Source organism: Saccharomycopsis crataegensis (genome assembly GCF_037102585.1).
Source record: "Saccharomycopsis crataegensis DNA, jcf7180000000083, whole genome shotgun sequence".
Classification (NCBI taxonomy): domain Eukaryota; kingdom Fungi; phylum Ascomycota; class Saccharomycetes; order Ascoideales; family Saccharomycopsidaceae; genus Saccharomycopsis; species Saccharomycopsis crataegensis.
The window spans coordinates 201,274-218,009 of record NW_027043828.1 but is presented as its reverse complement, the minus strand read 5'-3'; the positions used below and the strand labels follow the sequence as shown (position 1 = coordinate 218,009).

Here is a 16,736-nt window from a genome sequence, read left to right as displayed (position 1 = left end):
ACTGAACATGAAAGAAACAAAAGTGTAATTGCGATGTAAATCCAGTATTTATGTGAAAGTGGTTAGGCAACAACTCTTTTTCAGTTCAAAGCTAATAGTTAATTTACGATGTTTGTATCCAATTTACCAATTGTTTTATCTATATTTATATCTCTGATGAGCAGAAGAACTTTTTGTTTTGAATTAAAAAAAAGACATGCATTTCTATAATAAATATCCGACAATGAAAAGGATGTGTCTCCAAAAATAACGAGAAAAATTTTAATGAACCATGTCATGTCAACCAATGTCCAATTAAATGAATGATATCAAGAGTGATGATTAAAGATATTAAAAAAAAAAGGCTTTATCTTAGAAAGATACTAAAAAAAAAGCTCTACCTTAGAAGAAAAAATACCAACCAGCAAGCCCCCCAACAATCAATGGCCAAGAGCTGGTCAATTTACCACCAGCATTAAGATACTTTGTTCCTTTATGTATGGTACCGGTGAAAGTTGGCTCTTCACCATCGGTTCCCTCCGGAGTATCCATGTCACCCTCATACGTAGTGGAACTAGGAGCAGAGACCGCCCCAGGAATCTTATCAAGAGCAGAAACAACGTGGATATCCTCAGTGGTGCTGTTGAACAATGCTTGGGCCACCAGAAGCTCATAGTTAGTCAAATCATAAACCACATAAAACCATCTTAGAAGAGTATCCCCAGCAATCATTGTATTGTCGTCCCCTGGTAAGAGCTCCAAGAAACAATAATCAGGCTTATTGTATTTCAGAGAAACCCCTTGCAACATACCCTGACTGGCCTCGGTCATTGAAGTACTCAAGAACGAAAGAGGGATAGAATAAGTAGTGCCTTGGAAAGTAATATCGAAATTATAATCTTCCAACACATCACAAAGGGCAAGATATCCACCGATTTCCTCAATATAGGAGATATGTTCAAAGGCCACTCCAAACCATTCATAAACTGTCGGTGGAACCACAAAAAACGAAGTCCCGGAATCGAATAAGATTGGATGTTTTGCAGAAGACACATTCAGAGCAACAGAGTTATTGCTGGAATAAGTAAGGTCAATACTATCACAGGTGATATAAAAGGCGTCAGCGTTTTCGTAATAACCATCAATATTGACCAACGAGAAAGTGGTCAAGTTACCTGTGTATCTGGAGCTGTCAACCGCCCCGAAAAGAATGTTACCAGTAGTCGCGTTAGCGTCATCAAGATAAAGAGAATATACTGCACGGTTGATGTACCCACTATCGACAAGTCTTAAAGGTAAATTATCGTATACTCCTAAAGTCTCGAGTCCAGTTAACCCGATCCCGAACACCATATCTGAAGAATTAGCGGCTTCTGCAAGACCAAAAGTGTAGTTCTCAATTACGAAATCGTTGAAAATAAGTCTGTCTTGGTTAACTGTCCCTTGGGCAAAAGTTAAATCACCATAACTGATGAAGAAATCGTTGTCGGTCTTATGGAAACTACTAGAGTCATCCGGATTGAAATATCCCGTATCATCACAAGCAATTGTAGGCAGCACTGTGGCAGTATTTATTTGATAAGTTGTTTGCAGGGGGTAATACGATGGAGTGATATAAGTTTCTCTGTTAACGTATTCAAAGTCTCCAGTAGATATCGAACCGTCATAGTCATCGTCAGTAGCAGTACCGGAGGTAGCAGCGGTAGTTTCAGTATAAGTATGATCGTCACTGGTGGTAGTAATGACAATACTCAGGACAGTGTGAAGGGTAGAAAGTGACACAAAAGAACTTGAAGCTCCAGTGGAATAAGTAGCTTCCAGTTGGGTTTCGTAATCATAAAGCGAGGCTTCTGCGGCTTCTAAAGAGCTCAAAGCACCATCGTAATTCCAATCCTTTTCGCCAACATCTCTTTTGGAACTGCTGGAACCGAAATTACAATATGGATTGGATTTGGCAAAAATCCACAAATCCGACGACCCGGTATCCATTTGTACTGAGAAGTTTTGAGGAGGGGTACCAAGAGAAATATTTGCATAGTACACCACGGTTTGGTTATTTTGAATTGTCACAGCATCGTCAATATTAGAGGAATTCATTGATCTTTTGCCTAATTGATGACGGCTTCTTTTAGCCAATTCTTCGTAATCGACGGATCTTCCTCCCATTTCCGAACGTTTGACGATTCTGGTTGGGTCAAAAAGGTCCCTCTCAGCAACTTCAAAGGCAACCTTGAAGTATCCATCACTGTTGGACTCTGGGGTTGCAAGACGTTTTTGAACGGCCAGTGATTCACAAGCGGCCGCCCAGAGTGCCAATAAACCTAAAAGTTTCATGTCGTATATCGGTTAAAAGAAATATATTATCAGAAATACTAAACGGGAGATATTTCTGGTATATTTAATATATCCAATATATTTGCTAAGTATGATAACAATATAGGTGACTCAAGAGAGAAGAAATTAAAAAACATAAAAAAACAAAAGAAAATCGCGTAACAAGTGGTGGATACTTTTATTTATAGATGGTATTATGGAATATCCGTCCAAAAATAGGGGCTCCTAGTACGGCATGCTGAAACAACCGCCTTTTTGTCCAATGAATAATTTTCTCCAGATACCCATTAATGTTTCTCTGGTCTTCCCTCCCCTCCACAATAAACGAGAAGCCAAGAAATCAGAGTTTCTCCAAGCACTCATCCAGACAATGCTCATCTCGTTTCCAATTTCTTGGAGAAACAATCTAGAAACTGTCCACGTTGGAGGCTTATAAATGCGTGATAGTGCAATTTGATGCAATGATCAGATTGATAGAAGTATCTTAATGTGTATAGATGCACATATCACAACAGGAACCGTGCAGATGATTTTCACTCCGAATTCAATTAATTGGAGGCTAACATGCGCCGTGGGGCCCTGTGGTATGTGGTCATAGACAACGTGGGTATATCTTGTTTGCCAAAGAGTCTCAATCTTATGGGGCTTGGAATTGACTCTGGGTCATCATCACAAATTTATATTATATAAGAAGGCACTTGCAGTAGCCGCTTTTCATCCTTTTTTTTCTTTTGTTGTAATTTTTTTCTTCTTTATCCTTCATTACCCTCAATCATGATACCATTACTTTTTTACATATCATTACTACCCTCCCTACTCTTGGCCCTTCCAGTTCAATATAATTATGAGCTTGATATTCCTTTGCCGGACTTCTTCAAAGTTCCTCAGATTCCCCTCAATAGTGAAGATGTCCAGTTAGTATCCCAGTACGTCGACGAACTTTCCGCAATCACCAACTCCACGACCATAAGCAAGTGCAACAGATGTATCAATGAGCTTAACATCGCCAAATCTATTGCGTTATCCAAAAATTATTTGGTGCCTCCGGTTTTCACTCAATGGTGCAAGCGCAACAAGATCATGTCCAACATCAATTGTGAAATGACTTACGGAAGAGTCACCGTCAATGCCTCTACTTCTGGTGGTGATTTCGGGAACTTGATGACGTTAATGGAGCCAGAAGAGATTGACGGACAATATTATTGTTATTATAAGAGAAGCTCGGCTTGTCCTTTACCTGATACAATGGATTTTGATATCGATGAGTGGGTGACTACTCCAAAACCCCAAAACGCGGTAGAACCACCAACCAGTGGAGAAACTTTCAACGTGTTACACATTTCTGACCATCATCTTGAATTGGCCTACCAACTGGCGGCGGAGTCGAATTGTACTGATGCAGGAATGTGTTGCACCAGTCATAATTATAATGATGAGCAAATCCCACAAGAATTTTATGACACTTATATCCAAAACAACTATTCATCAGTCTATGAAAATTCTTATTACGCCGAAAATGGGACTTTTATCAAAGGTGCACCAATTACCGAAAAAAATATGTCAACTTGGCAACCGGCAACACTGTTCGGGACTTATTATTGTGATTCTCCAGAAACCCTTGTCAATAGTTCCCTTAAGTCCGTGAATGATTTTCAAAAAGAACATAACATCTCGTTTGATTTCGCCATTTTTACTGGAGATCTTGTTGATCATCTTGAAACACAGTACCTGAGTTTCTCGTACATTGTGGAAGAAGAAGAAAGAATGCTCAGAGACATGAAACATTGGTTCGGAGATATCCCAGTGTATTCTCTGATGGGGAACCACGACACTTATCCATATGGTCAAATTGCTCAAGAAGCTTCAGGATTCGATAATAAATATACTTGGAATTCCGACCTTATGGCTCATCTTTGGAGCGATTTCGGATGGATCGATAACCAAACCGCTCAAGAGGTTAGATCACATTATTGTGGGTTCTCCGTGAAGGCCAAACAGGGATTACGTATCATTTCTATCAATAGTAACACTTACTACCAAAAGAATCTTTATTCATATTGGAACATGACCAATCCTGATACTTTTGGAACTCTTAGATGGCTTGCAAGTGAGCTTTCGATGGCAGAACAAGCTGGCGAAAGAGTATGGATCATGAGTCACATTCCATTCAATGACTATGATGCTCTTCCAATCCCTGCCAAAATCTATTCCAAGCTTGTCGCCAGATTTTCTCCCCACGTTATTGCCGGGATCTTCTTTGGTCATACCCACATTGATCAATTCAGTGTGTTGTACGCCAGTGATGGTAAGGAACTTGGGGACGAAACCGCTTTCGCTTGGGTTTCCCAATCCGTCAGCCCTATTTGGTACCATAATCCAGGCTGGAGATGGTACGAAATCGATGCTAAAACCTATAGTGTGATGAATTCTCATAATTATTATTCTCAACTTGCTGACACTTTGAATAACGATGGGGCCGAACCTCAATGGGATCATTTGTATGACGCTAGAGAAACTTATGATTTGGACGGTACTTGGCCAAGTGATGCTCCATTGAACGCTACTTTCTGGGGGAAAGTGGCTCACGCAGTTAGAGATGACAACTCTACAGCTCAGATGTTTGGAATCTATTCGGTGAGAGACTCGCCAGAAAACCCAGATTGCAGTAAAGGCGACTGTGCTGATTTCTGGTGCTATGCCAGCAGTTTCACGAGAGTAGAATATGACGCTTGTATGAAAAGTTCCTAATTTCCTTTTTAAATAAAAGTGGTAATATTGCTACATTTCTATTATTCTTACATTTTTATTATTTCTTCTACAATTTTATTATTTTTTCTATATTTTTATTAGTTTCGCTTTTTTTTTTTTTCCGCTTAGTTTAGTTTAAAATTGTCTTTAGTTTTTGGCAAGATCTTTTTCATCATTGGTAGAGCTTCTATTTGGCTATATTTATTAGTGGCATACTGTAGAATACTATACCAAGAAAACTAGGCTAATCAAGTGTACTAAAAGGTCAATTAGGTGTCTAAATTTCGGTATAACCGTCATTTTCATTAGCTTTTTCCTTACTTGTGAGCAGATCTCCCTTGCATTGCTGGCGCAAAATGAAATAAAATAGACATTAGGAAAAATAGAAGTTCCTCAAATTTATTCTCAAGAGTTTTTTTTTTTTGTTTTTTTTTTAAAAAAATAAAGAAATCCTCGAGTAGAATAGATTAAATGAAAACAAGAATCCAACCAAGCTTCCGAAAGAATTCCATGCAAAGATGTCTTCCAACTAGGCTCAAACCTAAAGTTAATAGTTCACGAGGTGGCGTGAAGTCGCCTGAAAAGAATTTTAATAATCAAGTAATCACAAATCTCCCCCCGAAAATAATGAGAAAGTCTGTTCCAATACGAACAGCATTCAAAAAATGATTATGATTGATGCTGGGCATACCAAAAACGGCAATTCCATCACGAATGATGATGTTGTGGCACTGGCTTACGTTAATGGGAGAATAACATACACAATTGAAGACAATAGAGACTGGTTTCTTCGAGAATGGGCTCTTTTCAAAGAAGAAATCCAGGAAGAAATTGAATGGGTAGCAGTGTCACTTCGTCAAATCGGCTTAGATTCAATCAGAATACCTGGCAATACTGACCAGAATATATTGAAGCTATAGCTGATATTATTAAAGTAGTGTTTGCAAAATATCAGATAGTTTCTTCAAATTCTTGAGTGGAATTTCAATCAACTCGTTACTGAGTATATTCACTATCTTCCCAACCATCATCCTTTGCGGAGATTTTAGTTTTGACATACACTTTTTATTTTTAATAATTTTTTTCTCTGTTTTGCTTCATTTTTTTTCCATATCAGGGTATTTAAATGGCTATTATTAAATAAGAACTAAACTGATTTACGGCATTGGTGCTAGACTTATATGTAAATCGCATCAAGGCTATGGTATTTGGGTCATAGTATTCAAACTCTTGATATAAAGCCAATATGACAAAAAAAAAAAAAGAATAGAATATTGAAGATAATATTGAATATTGTATGCCACAGATTTTCGATCTCAAAAAGCTGGTGTATTTATCAATTATTGACATATCAAAGCAAACGAGGGACGATTTTTGACACATTTGGGGTGCTGCACCCGCGTTACTATCGCCTGGCTTTATTATTCTTAGTGTGGCCTTTCTCTCACATACTTTTCTAGTTGATATATTCCAATCCTCTTTATTTTAAAACGTTTATATATATATATATATGTATGTATGTCAGATCATCTTCTACAACACTTGTATATATTGCTATTACGAGATATTCGAAAGTTTATCCTTTTTTCCACGTGATGAAGGTAATTTTTAGCTCGGAATTGGTCTAAACTATTCTGTTTTGGATATATAAATTACTATTCAAAATATCTTCAACATTACCCCACTCCTCTCATTCGAATACCAAAAACATTATCTAATTCATCTGTGGGAATTTCCTTATTTGATGTGGAGCGTAATCTAGAAGTAGGGTGACCCTTTGGTTGCAACGGCAATTTTTCAAATATTCTTAAAGAAAAGAGATGAGGAAGCAGCACAAAATAAGAAGCACATTTAGACAAAAGGTAAAAGATAGAAGAAAAAAAAAAAAAGACAGTAGAGGACATCATAAATTCCCATGAGAAGATAAAAAAAAAAAGACATGAACATTCCGTGGGAAAAGACCGTGTTTCCCGAAGGTTGCCAGCTAGATTCGCTAGTGACCTGCACCATTTGTAAAGAGCCATTCTCTGCTCCAGTGGTATCTCTGATCTGTCATCACAGTTATTGTTCCTTTTGTATTCGCAACTCACTTTCGACAAAAAACCTGTGTCCGGTGTGTAATGTCGAACTATTGGAGTCTCAGATAGTCAAAGTGCCAGTACTTGAGGAAATTACACGATGGTACACCTTCAATAGCTCCCGATTGTACGCGTTGGTGAAGAAACTTGAAAACCCTGATCCTAAAGATTCAACAGGAGATAATGCCCAGCCCAAGGATGATGAAATTAAAGAACTTGTAGAGGTAAAGTTTGCTTCGGAATTGGGGCCCAGAAAAACTTCGCCATCTGATGATTCTTTAATATCCCCAAGTTCGAATTCCAAATACTTTTATATTCCTAGAAAGCTCACCGAGCAGCCCGACACAAAGAAACAGAAGCCCAAAAGACTGCGGAAAACGATTTCTGGGTTTATCACTAAAAAATCTACTACTTCGGTACCCAAAAAGGAAATAGAAAATCAAGTGGTGGTGATCAGTGATAATGAATCGGTGAATGAAAACTTTAGTGATGGAGTAGTGGAAATTTCGGATTACGGTTCAACTTCAGAGTATTTTGGGAAAAAGAAAGAATACCATGATGTCGATGGCGGCGGTTTGAAAGATGATGAGAAAGACAAAAAAATTGAAACTCTAGATGAGGAGAAACACGATAGTCTAATAGTGAACAACAATGATGAGTCAAATCTCCTAATCAATTCTAGCAATAAGAAGAATTCCCTTCAAAATTTTCTTAAAAAAACCCCATCAGTTTTGCCATCCTCATCCTCTGTGTTATCTACCACCCGTGATAATTCTCTGTCCGACGACCCTGGTTCCAAGAAACTTCCGAAATTGAATTTCTCGATGCTTTCAGTTCCCAAAATAAAAGAAAAGTTCAAAAAATACAATATCCCAACCCCCACCCACAATGGAAATTCCAAACACCACTTAGCCGCCTACTATAACCAATATCTTGTACTTTGGAATTCCAATCTTGATTCGAATTATCCGATATCCAAAGCACAAATTTCAGCAAGACTTCGAGAATGGGAGCGTATCCAGAATTTGGACCAACATAACCAAAGACTTAGACAGGATTTTGGAGAAGGAAACTCTACAAATAACCAGCAAAGAAAAGAATACAATAGGACAGGCAGTAGAAATTGGATGAACAAGTATAAAGACGAGTTCAATGAATTGGTACGAAGGGCAAAAGAGAGTAAAGCAAGAAGTAAAGCGGGAGAAGTCGAGTAGTTTGTATAATATACTGAGGTAAATTATCCTCAACACTTATTTAAAGATTTTTTTTCTTTTTCTATTTAATGATACGGGTTAATTATTGTGTGAAATAAATTCTAAAATAAAGATCTATATTGATACGACGACAGAAATAAAATGAAATAAAATGTTGTAGAAAGACATGAACTGTCCAGCAGTTAAGGAAGTTGGTGCAATAACCGAAATAAAAAATATAAATCTATAGTGTAAAAATCTAAATAATTGAAACCAGAAAATCAAAAACTATAAAAACCCAAACCCAAAACAATATAAGAATACCTTAGTACAAGAGAATTCCTAGTGAAACAAAAAAACACACACACACACACACACACTCACTCACACTCACAGACCAAAAAAAGACAACTGGCGAAACTTCATTAACCGTCTGACTAAACTAAAGAGAGCAAATTCAAGACAACAATCTGACCAAACTCATTTTGGATTCAGGTACAACCTTAACTGACTTGCAACTTTTTGGTGATTTGTTTTGTTTTGCCACGCAGTTTTCCTTCTTCGATTTTTTGTGGGTTTGTTTATGTCTATTCAAATGACCTTGGGATTTGAATCTTTTATCACAGGTTACACATTTATGTTTTCTGATATCTTTTTCGAAATTTGGGTTTGAAAAGAATACATTAGAAGTCATTTCTTCGAATGAAAGTGGTTTGGCTGGCTGTTTGGCGGCCATCACTTTCAGCTGAGGCTTGATGGTTTTCATCATGGCTGGTCTTGTAGAAACTTGTTGCGCTGAGGCAGCCTTTGGGAGTTCTGGTTGGACCACAATAGAAGACCCGAAGGTTGGTAACCCAAGAAGAGGAGAGATTGGGCTGGTTGTTGGGGAGGTATATGAAGAGGAAGCCACTGGGGAAGGATAGTATTGGGGTCTTTGATAGGTATAGGAGTAATGATTTGAGCTAGGAGCCTCGTAATGATATTGCAATAGAGAATCGATTGGAGGAAGAGAGATTTTCCGAGGCGTTGACAGGTCAGTGGCGCCGTTTGGGGTGAGACTTGGGAAAGGGCTCTTGTAAGCTGGGAAGGCAGAAGACAACATGGCAGTATTAGATGATTGTAATGGTGTAGCAAGAATATAGTAATGGTATTGATCAACATAAATAATCATGGATAGTTCTGGGGATATTCTTAGGTTATTTATATATTTCCATCACGGTGTGTCAGATGAAACCGGGTGCTGCAGCACCCACCGCTGAGTCCTCCAACATGCGTCAGACGTCCATCCTCACTGGCGGGTCGGTACCCTAAAAGTACAACCCTGGGGTTTCATCCAAAACCATACTATTGCGGAAGGTTGGGTTGGAAGCAGTGAAAGCTGACCAGCAGATATTGACGTATATGTTGCTGATATGCTTGTTTCACTCGACCAAAGCCCTCCTAAATTGTCGGTTCGAGGCACCCTCAAGGTGGTTCTAGACTCACACTAAGGAATACTCCCACATTCCAGTGGGAAGCACCATATAAGCGTGCTATTTTTATCAAAGTTGGGAAATTTGTGGACCATACGCGAAAGAAATATCCACCATCGATATGCACACGGCTCCAAAGCTTAGGTGAAATGCTTTTCGGAAAGGTGATTGCACTGCTAAGGATAGTACGGATTGTGAGGATATTTTTTCTTCAAAGGTTATGGATAATTGGAGAATGCCTTGTATTTTAACGAGAATAAAGGAATGCCAACCTTCGGCAGTGGTTTTTTTTAGAACTACGGATATTTTATTTAAATAATGGGATGAATCCCTCTTTGCCCTTGATTTATGCTCAGTTCTCTTAAGAAATTATTCAATTATTAAAAACCTCTTCAAAAGTTCCACACATATATACACATTTGCCAAAATGACCTCCCTCAGCTCAGAAAGATTCTCTTATGATTATAACTCCAATAAGAAGGTCATATCCTCGGACTCTGGCTCCGTATCTTCTGGAAGTGCGACCCCAAGAAGATCCATCAAGATCGATTCTTTATTGAACGACAGCGAAGAATCCTCACCTAATGCTTTCCCATTGTTCAGTTCATTCAATCGCCATCATAACCATAATGACAATTGTCATCATGAAGAAAATTCTAATTTTCATTCCACCACTGCATCCATGAACGATAGAATGATTCTTGCTAGACCAATCACCCCATTTGAATCCTTCGACTCAAGAAGTTCTACTCCATTGTCCCTGCTTGCTAGACCATTCACCCCAGTATCGAAAACTTCAACTTTCAGCAGCAACAGTAGTAGCATAAGCTGCTCACCAATTTCTGCCCCACTCACCCCATTGAGATCATTCGATCAACATCTTGCTTCCCCTCCTGCCGCTCCAAAAAGATTGCTCGATGAGCCACTCTCTTTCGAATCCCATACTGGAGTTTTAGATTTCGGCCCATTGAACTTGAAACTCATCACCACCACCAGTAGTGAAAGTAAATTATTGAATTTCGATCTTTCGCCAACGGGAACCACCACCGAAAATATTTTAACATCTTCCAAAAGTGTGAATTTCTACACTTCGAGATTTATTTCCAACCCAGATATTTTCAAGAACAGAAAATTCCAATGCAAAGTCTGTGATAAACGGTTCAAGACCACCGGCCACTTGACAAGACATAAAAAAATCCATTCAGGAGAGAAAAAATTCGAATGTTCTTGGCCTGGTTGTTCTTCGAGATTTTCCAGAAAGGATAATTGCATGCAACATTATAGAACCCATAATGCCACCTCCAACAAACTGAAGAAATTGGAACTCGACATCAACGTTGCCAAAGCAATGGCGAAATCTGAATCCAGTAACAATGCTGAGGTTAAAGTTACTAGAAAATCTTCAATGAAGCGCAGATCAATTTGAATTTTATTGATATTGTTCTTCTTCTTATTCAATTCACCTTTCTTTTTTTTTTTTCTTTTTTTTTTTTTTCAGTTCACTATTCCTTGTCTGGTAACAAGTATTATTCCAAATATTATTACAATTTTTAGTTTTCTTCTTTTTTTTTCTTATTCTATTTCTTCTCAATGGTTACTGGTAATTTCATTCTATTTATTCTATTATCATTTTTTTTTCTTTCGGGGTATTATATTATTACATTTTCACACTTTCAACATTCTTCAAATCATCTTTATTTCTACCTTGTTAGTTTAATAACTTAACAAAAACATTGAAACACATTTTATTGGTACATTACACACAAAGAAAAATAAATTTTTTAACTATGGTTTTTATCTCAAAGTTCATCATGTACATCAAAATCATTTTCTTCATCATCAACTTCCAAAACATCCTCTTCCTCCTCAACCTCCATAACATTCTCCTCATCAGTCTTATCTTCTTGGGAGCTCCCCTCATTCTTTTGTGTCTGTTTGAAGTCTTCCATTAACTCGCCGATTTCATTATCATACACACTCCATTCAGGAATTTGTCTTCTGGCTCTGTCCAACTTTGGTTCTTTGGTCAAAGGATTATTACATAAATCAATAGTCTTTGCCTCGGAAAGACTTTCATCATCACACCAAGTTTCACACCACAACCATTCTTGAGGTAAAGAGTGTATTTTGATATTGTATTGCATGTTATTTGGCAAATCTTGATCCAAATTACTAAGCGAACCAGGATCAGCGCTTAGTTGTTGGTAATGTTGACGTAATTTATCCCCGGCAGCAATAGCTCTAAATCTTTTCAAATCCACCACGTACAACGCACTAATGTGGTATTTCTTATTACCTTGGGATAAGATACTCTTCCAATACCCTTGTTTCCAGAATCTGAACCCTTCCATCTCTTTCCGAGAATCGCACATTGGGGTGTACCCGTACGGAGCCCCTTCTAAATCCATATCGACCAATTCTTTCAAATCGGTCCTGATAATTTGGTCGGCGTCAACAAAAATCACTTTGTCCAAATCTTGAGGGAACAACACGTCCAAAAACAAAATCTTGTAACCCCAAATGGTTCTTTGTTTTTCTCGTTGATCACGCAACCATAATGGCCACTTATAAGTGATCAATTCGTATTCGAAATTATACTTCGCCGCTAAGGTTGGTAAAAACGCCTTGAAATTCGCAGACATGTAATTGTCAATGAGCCAGAACTTCAAAGTATGTTCGGTATGGTTTCTCACCGAAGCGGTCATGATGCTTAACAATCTTTCATAAAGGTGACCGCTGGCCACCGCGAAGATATTGATATCCGCTTGCTTTTTCACCGCAGGTACCAGTTTTTTACTTCTTGATCCCCATAAAGAAGACAAGAGACCAGAATTCTTTTCCTTTTCCTCGAATTCGGTTTCTTGTTCTTCCTCATCATCGGCAACAATCAACGACACATCTTCTTGACCAGGATTCTTGACGAAATCTGGAGTGAGGACCGCACCACTCATATCTAAGATACCCACTTGAAGGCCCTGAGAGTCCACAAATGTCACATCATCAGTATTATTGAAACTTTTGGTGTCTGCAAAAGAATAAACTTTAGCGGACTTGCTGTTTGGCTTGATGGTCAAGCTCCATACTCCAGGATTGGCTCTCAATTGGAAGTACCCGAAATTCGCCATAATGGCAGTATCTGAATAAATCGCCTCGCTTTCAGTAGAATGAAGTTCTAATTGAACCCCGTGTGGTGGAATAACCGTATTTTGAATCTGGGAGTACCCTTCAATAATAAGGTTCTCTAATTCGAAAACCCCATTCACGTATTTCTCTTCGGTCAAATCCAACTTGATATTATCCAAATCATATTTCGATTCCTTGGCCAACGCGATCCAAGAATGTGGAGTATCGATGTCCAAAGTAAACAAGGTTTCTTCTGGAACTTTCTGGAATCCAATCTGGTAAATAGATCTATCGACCTTAGAATTGCTGAACTTGATCTCTGGTAAATAAAGCCCTTTGTAGAATCTTTTGATTGGTAACTCTGTCATGGCTGGATTTGGAGCAAGTAACAATGTTAAATGGATAGCATTAGTGTTTTTGGCAATGCTGGTCAAAGCATCAAGCATCGACACAATCTTTTGGGATTTCTCTTCAAGAGGATCAATGACTGCCACAATATCAACTGCAGAAACATTTTTAGCATAAGCTGGATCGTCAGATAATGTGAACGACACCCCGTCAAAGCTCATGAGTCCCAAATGATATCTTGGAGATTGCAACAAGATTCCTTCGGAAGACTCGTAGTAAGTTCTGGTAAGCGTCGAGAAAAACAAATCAGCCCAATCGTATCTATCAATTTGCAATTGGCTAATGAATTCGAATTCTTTTTCAAAATCTTCTACCACGTTGAAAATAAATTCGAATAACCGTTCTTTGCGCTCGTATTCAATGAAATACTTCACCAAATTAGCATCAAACTTTTTAGTGGTTGGAATTTCAACCATTCTGGAATTCAAAAGAATAATTGGGTCTTGTTTTGGTTCAATATCGGCAAATTGCAAAGTTTCCAAAATCCCTTGGTGGGAGTGTTCAACAGTTTCAGAAGCCACAAAATAGGTTGCGAAATCTATGGCCGATTGAACTTTTTCAACGCCTGAAGTGGTTTGATCGCCAAAAACTTTTTTCAATTTCTCAATAATATCATTTTTCTTGCCGGTATTAACAAATCTATACTTGATGAAGTGATCTCTTGATCCTTCCTTTTTCAATTCTGCAAGGTCGAATTTCAATACCTGGACCAATTGATCAATCATTGCCTTCGATCCGAAATCACCAATCAACGAGAGGGATAAATGAGTGTGAACCCCCTCGTTACTTCCATCTTCATTAGCGAATACAAGCACTTGATCTTGATTATGAATAAACCCAGCTAAAAATTCTGGGGTGATTTTCTTGTATTTGACGTTCAGAATATCTTGAGGAATGATCAAAGTGTTACGAATCGCTGGTAATCCTTCGTAAATATAATCCCCGATTCTTTTTGTGTCATCTCTTGCGGGAATTCTACCAGCCAAAATCATTTGGCCGAGCAAATGCACGTCTTGGATTAATTGTTGAGAGACAAACCCTTGCCAACTATTGTCAAAAATATTGAATGGGTGGAAAACCCCGTTGACAATCATGTAGCCTTGATCAACGGAAAAACTGTCAATAAACCCAGAATTGTCATATTCGTTGAGAATATCAGGATTCTCCTCGTATTTTTTCCATAATTTGCCATAATACCCATTTTTGAAAGTTGACTGGATATATCTAAGATAAGAAAACCCATTTTTCAATTTCGCAGACTTCTTATAGAAATCATTCATCAATAACTTATCCAAAATGATCATTTCCTCAACATTCAATATCTTATCTTCGCCATTCACTTTGATAGGCTCGCTGGTCTGGATCTCGTAATATTTATCTTCCGGAGATAAAGTGATTGGTAAAATCCCCACTCTGTGGGCCACCCCTCGGGACATCACGGTATTAATAATTTGATATACAATTCTTAACAATCTTCTATTGGACAAATTGATGGCGAACACAACCTCAAGGACATTTTCCTTGTATTCTGGGAATTTACCTTGCCTGGCAGCATCGAAGTTCAACCAAAGGTTTCTGTTTAATGTGAAATCTGCATAATCAGCATCAGTTTCCAAATCATTAATGTAAATGATTTTTTCCCCGCTGATGGTATCAGATTTCATTGCTTCATGGATGTTATATCTTTGACTATTACCAGCCCCGGCAGATTTGGCGCTGGCCACGGTGCATAATCTGGCGAATTCACTGATGAACCCTTTCGAGGCAATTGGCGATAAGTTCAACATCCCAAAGTCGGAAATATAAGATGATTCCTTTTGTATCAAATCCAATAACCCATAAAGACTGTATTCTGTGTCGTCTAATTCTTTACCATTCACGTAAATTCCCTTCATTTCATTACCAACCCCGATTTCTTGATTTTCTTGGAAGCTCTCCATGAAAGTTTGATACTTGTCACTTTTTTTAGAAAACTTGAAGTAATCTGAGGTGGCAATGTCATGGGCGTATTTTGGAAAGTTTTCAAGGATATCTTTCAATAATTGAAACTTGGAAAATCCATCGCCATCATGTTTGTTAAGAATATAATTGGCAACCTTGAGATCCAAACTCTTCAATTTCTTCTTGCTAACCCCGTTGATTTTGTCATAAGTTTTATTCAAGAACCCCAAAGCAGATGATGAAGTTTCTTCAACCAATTCATCATTCAAAATGACTTGTTCATTGTCTTTACCATCAAGGTTCTTGATGTTCGCATCTTTCTTGATATCTCTATCATCAATGACGATATAATCGGTTCTCTTCAAGGTTAAATCGACCCCATACCCACCAAGGGCCTCTTTTGGTCCATCAAGGTTCTGATCGGCGTATCTCCACACGAACCGCAATTTATCCGACTTGGACGATTGGAATAAATGGAAGAAATATTCCCGGAGCTGCGGATCTTCAATATCGCCATAAAGAATCGCCAATGGCGCAGCATCGTTGGTTCCGATGATTCTGTCGAATGGTAACAACAATTGATCGTCACTGGCATCGCTGGTGGTCTTCAATGCAAAAATATCATTTGGATTACACAATATTTCACCATTATAGTACACCCATGATTTTGGTAACTGTTTACCTCTAGTGGTTTTCAATTCTGGGCTATCAAAGTCCGAAGTGCACTTTAACAACTTATCTTTCAACTCTGGGATCACTGAGCCATTATAATGACTCAAATGCGAGACGATTCTTGGAGAATGGTAATTGTTGGCCAAATAAACATCGAAAAACCCTTTAGCCTCCACTCCCAAGGGGTGGTCCCCGAACAATTCGGTGATTTTGGTATAGTATTCTTCATCGGTTAATGGGTCAACAAGATCAGAATCAAACTCGTCTTCGGAGTCCTCGGTAAGTTCGAGTTGTAACACCTTTCCCACGGCGGGAATGTAGAGTGAATGGTTAGAAGCAGCAATGGTTTCGAGTAATTGCAATCTAAACGGCGTTTGTTTCCAATTCGCCTCCACTTTGATGTTGACGGAATTGTCTTCAAACCCCAAACCCAATCCGAGATTGAGCAATGTCACCAAAAATGGCAACCAGGATGATGGACCAAACATTTTCTCTGAGAAAAAAAAAAAGAAATAAGAAAAAGAGTTTCCTTTTTATCTTTTAACGTGGTGGGCTCGATCTGTGTTCGGAATATTCGATCTGTCAATTTGGCGATTTTTCAACTTGACGTAGCCGGTAGTAACCCTGCTGCATCCCATCAAATAATCTCAACATGCCGTGCCAACCAACTTACACTTTTTTGTATTCATTCAAATCATTCATCATATGTTTGTATATCAATATAAAAATCTATCTAATCATATAATCTAAATTATAATAAAAACACATGGAAAGTGTTTACTAACCGG

At 38.2% G+C, this 16,736-nt stretch overlaps 7 protein-coding genes across 7 annotated transcripts; 4 read left to right on the top strand and 3 right to left on the bottom strand. All coding sequences in view use genetic code 12, as the record gives it.

Moving 5' to 3' along the window:
* Positions 1-381: 381 nt before the first annotated feature.
* Positions 382-2,313, bottom strand: DASC09_029320 (uncharacterized protein; the record flags this gene model as incomplete). Its single annotated transcript, XM_064996535.1, has 1 exon — positions 382-2,313. The coding sequence occupies one exon, from the start codon at positions 2,311-2,313 to the stop codon at positions 382-384; it is 1,932 nt and encodes a 643-aa protein (XP_064852607.1).
* Positions 2,314-3,087: 774 nt separating this feature from the next.
* Positions 3,088-5,061, top strand: DASC09_029310 (PPN1 endopolyphosphatase family protein; the record flags this gene model as incomplete). The annotated part of the gene is made up of 1 exon (XM_064996534.1): positions 3,088-5,061. The coding sequence occupies one exon, from the start codon at positions 3,088-3,090 to the stop codon at positions 5,059-5,061; it is 1,974 nt and encodes a 657-aa protein (XP_064852606.1).
* A 665-nt stretch (positions 5,062-5,726) lies between these two features.
* On the top strand, positions 5,727-5,981 carry DASC09_029300 (uncharacterized protein; the record flags this gene model as incomplete). The annotated part of the gene is made up of 1 exon (XM_064996533.1): positions 5,727-5,981. The coding sequence occupies one exon, from the start codon at positions 5,727-5,729 to the stop codon at positions 5,979-5,981; it is 255 nt and encodes an 84-aa protein (XP_064852605.1).
* A 1,019-nt stretch (positions 5,982-7,000) lies between these two features.
* DASC09_029290 (E3 ubiquitin-protein ligase RAD18) lies at positions 7,001-8,353 on the top strand (the record flags this gene model as incomplete). The annotated part of the gene is made up of 1 exon (XM_064996532.1): positions 7,001-8,353. The coding sequence occupies one exon, from the start codon at positions 7,001-7,003 to the stop codon at positions 8,351-8,353; it is 1,353 nt and encodes a 450-aa protein (XP_064852604.1).
* Positions 8,354-8,789: 436 nt separating this feature from the next.
* Positions 8,790-9,503, bottom strand: DASC09_029280 (C2H2-type zinc finger protein; the record flags this gene model as incomplete). The annotated part of the gene is made up of 1 exon (XM_064996531.1): positions 8,790-9,503. One exon carries the CDS (start codon positions 9,501-9,503, stop codon positions 8,790-8,792), a length of 714 nt encoding a protein of 237 aa, XP_064852603.1.
* A 728-nt stretch (positions 9,504-10,231) lies between these two features.
* DASC09_029270 (C2H2-type zinc finger protein) lies at positions 10,232-11,230 on the top strand (the record flags this gene model as incomplete). Its single annotated transcript, XM_064996530.1, has 1 exon — positions 10,232-11,230. The coding sequence occupies one exon, from the start codon at positions 10,232-10,234 to the stop codon at positions 11,228-11,230; it is 999 nt and encodes a 332-aa protein (XP_064852602.1).
* Positions 11,231-11,603: 373 nt separating this feature from the next.
* Positions 11,604-16,436, bottom strand: KRE5 (Kre5p; the record flags this gene model as incomplete). Its single annotated transcript, XM_064996529.1, has 1 exon — positions 11,604-16,436. One exon carries the CDS (start codon positions 16,434-16,436, stop codon positions 11,604-11,606), a length of 4,833 nt encoding a protein of 1,610 aa, XP_064852601.1.
* Between the last annotated feature and the right edge of the window lie 300 nt (positions 16,437-16,736).